Here is a 5,405-nt window from a genome sequence, read left to right as displayed (position 1 = left end):
GATAACAGCTAACCTGAAAACATTGTTGCGAGCACTCAGCCAGTAATATGCTTCCAATGATGGCGAAATGCCTCTGGGGCTGAGAGCGTTATTGCATTAACAGATGATATTTTCTATTTTTGAGGAATGTTCGATAATGAATTGACATTAGTAATCGAGGGATCTAAACAATTCCATTCCCTGACAGCAAATGGAAAAAAGGAGTGCTTGAAAGTGTCATTGTGGTAAGAGTACTCTTTCAGTGTGTACGAATGTTCGTGCCGGGTTATGCAGGATTCTGACGGACGGATGTGCAGTCATGTGTCAATTTTATAATAGTTGTGAAGTAGCTGAAAGAGAAATTTCAGGCACGCTTGTTTTGCTCTGATCGCCAGTGCTAGGAGGCCAGAGCTTGTCAACATATTTGTGGGAGAATCAGTGTGCTTATATTTGTTGCAGATGAATCTTGCAGCCTTCCTCTGTACATTTTCTAGTTTTTTAATGTTGGTGACTGTATAAGGAAACCATACTGTGTTAGCGTATTCTAATACCAGTCTAACATAAGAAGCATAGGCTAAAAGTTTGGAAGATTGAGGGGCCAGCCAGAGGCATCTGCAAAGATAAAACAGCTTGCGCACAGCAACTGAAGTAATATTAGAAATGTGTGCATCCCATGTGAGGTTTGAAGCAATCGTGACACCTACATATTTTTGTTCACTTTTTGAAGCCTAGTGCCTTTAATGCTGTAATCACACTTGATAGCTTCTTTCTTTTGCATTCTCATCACAGATACAGCTTTTTTTGGGGTGGGGGTTAATCAACATTTGCCATGTGTCATACCAGTTCGAGAGATGGCTTAAGGAATCGGTTAGTGCAAGGTGACTTCAGTGACTGTTAATTTCTTTGTAAATAATGCAGTCATCGGCGAAGAGCCTAATGCTGCAAGATATTGTCTGTGATATGACAGTGAGCAGCTATTACCCAAAATGTTATTGAACTTCGAATAAGGAAGTTACAAATACTTCACAGTGTGTTATGCTTAACTTGAAGGCTCAATGCAGAGAAACACAATTATATGAAAACAATAATAGTGATTCATAATTATGGTCTCTAGAGCCACTAATTCAGGGGCTCTGTGCAGATTCTACGGAAGATTGCTGCGATTTCCAGGCATAAAAACACAGGAATTTAAATCGGCGCGGACAGGTACTGCAAAATCAAGAAAATGTCACACTGCCCCCTCACTTACAAGCTGCATGTCACAATGCCACGAATCAGATGGCCGTCCTGGGAGCTTTGGAGACAATCAAGTTTGCATTGACCAAGATAGTTTATCAAGGCCCCGGCAGACCTAACCTGCAATGGTCGAAGCAAATCCCTTTAGTTTTCATTTGAGCCAAGAACAGCACACAAAGTGATTTATTGATTGACTGATTGTAACACGCTAAAGCAACAGTAGAGATGCTGTAATAGAAGGCATTGTAATAATTTTACCCCCCCTCCCCTCAAGGTTCTTTAGAAGTTGACTTGAACTGGCGACTTCATGTTCAGCAAAAGAGTGCCGTAGCTATTGAGTCATTATGACAGGTGAAGCACACAAACTCGTGATGTTTAGATAAGGATAACGTCCTGTTGTATTTATTCCGTGGAGTGTCAGAATATGCTTATTGTATGCTAAATACTATGTAGGACAATGCGCTATGTGATAGGAGCCCAGCGACACTCACTAATTAAATTTTGACACTTCAGAGATGAAAGTGCACTATGTCGTGAATCTAGTGAAAAAATTTTACCGATGCATTTTTGCATCAGCAGAGCCGCAATGCTTCTTTTATAAAATGGCTGTCCTCTATATTGAAGGCTTCTCTAATGGCAACTTTGGCTTTCCAATTACAACTAATGGCAATGCCTCACGCAAACACAAGGTGTCACATTGCACTTTTGCAGCTTCTGTTGCCTCAGCCCATTCAGTTGGTTTCTTCCACTACGATGTTATTTTTCGGACGTATCCTACCTCCTGCATGCTACTTGTCAGCAACATTTGAAATTAACCAGCCAATAGCCATTTGGTGGTGGTTTTACATTAGTCCATAAAATGAAGGACGTTTTTTTTTTATTTATTGAAGGAAAACCTCTTTTTCAGCATGCAGGAGTGGTAATTTTCAGATGAACATAAAGGTACACTTAAGATTTTTCTGATGCATTCATGACAACATTAAGTAACACATGCCCTAATTTAACACATTCACACAGTTTCCTGGATGTCCCCTCGATTATAAGTTTTAAGCACCAATCTTCATATGTGGTGCTGTTTGACAAGCACTTGCAAAACGCACGTGTAGCATAAACTTGCATGCTGCTTAAGAAAATTAGTTTCTCTTAAAGTGATTGAGATACCAACCATAATTGCAAGTAATGAAGCCTTACCATAGCAATGGCATTAAAATCAACTAAGGATGCCATGAAGACATAGCGTGCCTCGTCAGAAAGTCCACTCGGCATGTCGGGTAGTGTCATATACAGGAGCCTATGCCTGCTGGGTTCGTATGCTGTTGGAAGCAGAAGGACTCAGTACACAGGCATAAGTGATGCCATTAACGATTAATAAATTAATTTCTCACCAAAGTCCTTGAAAGGAAGAGTACGAATAACCTCCTTGTCATAGGACCTCCTGTCCGTTGAGGTATTATCAGATGACACTATGAAACAAATTGGGCATTTCAGTTCATACTCATTGCTGTGAAAGCTGAGCGGGCACTTACAGAAATCATTAATGGCTTTCATCAGCTTCTCATCAGATTTGGCACTTAGCAGAACACAAGACGGTCTCACTTCTTGCAGCACTGGGTGTAGGAAGTCCCATTAGTAAACAAACAAAATTTTGTTAAAAGTAAAGCAACCTGATTACCTGAGAACAAGAGGGAGTGTACTGGTGGCAGATCATCTTGGTCAGGAATAAGGTACATTTTGCATGTGCTGCTGTCATAATAAGCAGCTCCAAACCTTCTTGATGACCACGCGAGGCTGAGTATGACCTAAAAGCGGGTAAAAATGGTGGCGTGAGTGCAGAAAACGACCAATCATGGGATACAAATCAACGGGCGTAACCATACCTGCGAAGGGTCATCGTCACTTGTGCTGAATTCATTCCGCCGGTCAGCAGTTGCCACAGTTGACAGTGTCGTGCTTTGCATGACATTAGCGAATCGAAATGCACCATAGAATTCTTTTATGATTTAACCATTACAACAATACAGCACGCGCTACACAAACGTGACCCAGCTGCTACATAGAGAGCGCTATCTCGATCTTAAGTTGCAGACGAAAAAAGACCAGAATCGGCAAGCATGAAAGATTGATCAAATTTGTAAGAATACTGTAAGATATATTTAAAAATCATACTCGAAGTTTTTCTAGCGTTAAAAACTGGCAATTTATTTACAAAATGTTCTGCAGCCAGAAGTGCGACGGTCCATCAGTCCAGAGTCCCTGAAAGGATCGTTAACGCAAAATTAGAACTTTCGCTACTGTTACCTGCATACAACTTCAAAGACTACAATGTTGACACCAACCTTCCAAAAAGGCGAATGCTTCGACGGCTTCGACGGAAGAATCTGCGAAATATGAAAACGACACTTGGTTTAGTACATTGCTAACTCTCACCGCACTGATGCAGAACGGAGGTTGTACGCACCGACGTCTTTCTTCTGAATAGTTTTCTTTTTTGCTTGTCGCGTATATGTGTAAGCTTCTTTTGCCAAGGCGGCGACAAACATTTCCTGAAATTACCGAATGGCGGTACACTACAAGTGAGAAACGTGTCGAACGAGGGAGAATCTATAACTCACTGTAGCTTTTGAGACGAGGAACACAGCCTCTTGACTAGCGAGCACAACATCGGGATCGAGCTTCATGATGTTCTTGACTCGTGACAAAGGGAAGCGGCATAGTTTCTCTCCTTTTTCAGCGTTATTAGCGCTGTCTTGCTCGGTATTTTGCTCGGTTTCCATACTAGCGGACATCTCTTTAGCGCGCCAATTACACACCATGGTTAGCGACACGTCTTTATTTCAATGCTCCGAGTCTAGCCATCAGCAAGAACAGTCAGCTTTATCGGTTTTATCTGATTTTACCCCATAATATAATAATTTTGCTTTCAAAGATGAGTTCACTTATGTGTCTCTAAACTCAGTAATGCCCTGTAATGGTTGAAACGGTTAATGAACGCGCGAGTTCCTTGTACGCAGCGTAAACATGATCACTTCATGAAAGACGGCAAGCTTACGCGTTCGCACGCTCGCCAGCGACATCAAACCGAAAACAGCGCAAGATGGCTTTTCAACCACCGACCGCACGGCAAGGTATCGCAAGAACTAAAACGTTTTTCAGCGTCGCGTCTAGCAAATAATCGACAAATGTCATCGTCCCATCGAGGCGTTTTTCAACTGTTGTACGACCGTTGTTTTTACTCGATTCCAGAGCTTCAGAACCGCAAGATCATCGAAGAGCTTCAACAGAAGAAGCAGCTGCTCCTCAAGCAGGGCCAAGTGAACGCAAGGTTTGCCCACAATTGTACGCTCGGCAAGCGAGTTTTATTGTCCCATGAAACATGAGAATGACAGAAACATTTTTTCCTTTCTTTATTACAGCCCACCGGCGCTGCCTTCCGCGGTACGTTTGGATAGAAGACGGCGTAGCTGTTAGCGCGTCTTTCGTCTGTAAAACTAAACGCTTACGTCCAATACGTTAACTCGACTAAGGACTGCTGCTAATAGATCAAACAGGAGAAGCTGTAGAGGTCTGGTTGATTTATACTCGGCGCAAACCACTCTTGGTGAAGATGGTGGTACGTCAGCGATAGCGTTCATTGGTAGAAAGCAATATCAGAACGATGATGTTTTACAGTAGCTTGTGTTTGCGGCACCGAACTACTAGACGTGAAGCATATTCTTTGAGGGCCGAAAGGACTACGAGTAGCCAGGCAGTAACAGTTCTATTGAACTTGAAATATTAATTGTTCTAAGTTGACTTATTTATTGAACGGCCGTGTTTACCCGTACGTTTTCCAGACGACCGCCAATGCGACGGATGCCCATGCGCTGACCACTTCGCAGAGGACAGCACTTCAACACGCACATTCCAGTTCCGTCGGTTTCTTCATACCCCAGGACTCTTCTTTTGGCAACCTAATACTGCCCGTATTGCCGCGGTTCGACAAGTGACAGTCGTTCGCTAGCACTACAACTTTCAGGACAGGTGTTTGTTTTTGAACGGCTTCTTTATTGTCTGGGATTGGAATGCAACATCGCACATAACTGATAAACACGTGTGCTGCAGCGTTGCCTCTTCATTCCGCTGTGGCACTGCAGCCGAGATTTAACTCTTTGGCACTCCTTGCTTGAGTGTGCTCTAAAACAGTAGTCATC

At 42.7% G+C, this 5,405-nt stretch overlaps 3 protein-coding genes across 3 annotated transcripts; 1 reads left to right on the top strand and 2 right to left on the bottom strand.

Moving 5' to 3' along the window:
- Positions 1-731: 731 nt before the first annotated feature.
- LOC142560084 (mutS protein homolog 5-like) lies at positions 732-3,305 on the bottom strand. Its single transcript, XM_075671884.1, has 6 exons — positions 3,093-3,305; positions 2,888-3,014; positions 2,742-2,822; positions 2,601-2,678; positions 2,407-2,528; positions 732-1,335 (listed from the first exon to the last, which is right to left on the bottom strand). The coding sequence occupies exons 1-6, from the start codon at positions 3,171-3,173 to the stop codon at positions 1,225-1,227; spliced, it is 600 nt and encodes a 199-aa protein (XP_075527999.1). The 5' UTR covers positions 3,174-3,305; the 3' UTR covers positions 732-1,224.
- An 82-nt stretch (positions 3,306-3,387) lies between these two features.
- PolE4 (DNA polymerase epsilon subunit 4) lies at positions 3,388-4,097 on the bottom strand. The gene is made up of 4 exons (XM_075671886.1): positions 3,828-4,097; positions 3,674-3,758; positions 3,552-3,593; positions 3,388-3,468 (listed from the first exon to the last, which is right to left on the bottom strand). Exons 1-4 carry the CDS (start codon positions 4,026-4,028, stop codon positions 3,455-3,457), a joined length of 342 nt encoding a protein of 113 aa, XP_075528001.1. The 5' UTR covers positions 4,029-4,097; the 3' UTR covers positions 3,388-3,454.
- Positions 4,098-4,234: 137 nt separating this feature from the next.
- LOC142560086 (SOSS complex subunit C) lies at positions 4,235-5,315 on the top strand. The gene is made up of 4 exons (XM_075671887.1): positions 4,235-4,340; positions 4,459-4,537; positions 4,629-4,650; positions 5,049-5,315. Exons 1-4 carry the CDS (start codon positions 4,310-4,312, stop codon positions 5,199-5,201), a joined length of 285 nt encoding a protein of 94 aa, XP_075528002.1. The 5' UTR covers positions 4,235-4,309; the 3' UTR covers positions 5,202-5,315.
- The last annotated feature ends 90 nt before the right edge of the window (positions 5,316-5,405 follow it).

Source organism: Dermacentor variabilis, chromosome 10, assembly GCF_050947875.1.
Source record: "Dermacentor variabilis isolate Ectoservices chromosome 10, ASM5094787v1, whole genome shotgun sequence".
NCBI lineage: Eukaryota > Metazoa > Arthropoda > Arachnida > Ixodida > Ixodidae > Dermacentor > Dermacentor variabilis.
The sequence above is the reverse complement of the archived record's forward strand: the minus strand, read 5'-3'. Positions and strand labels throughout refer to the sequence as shown.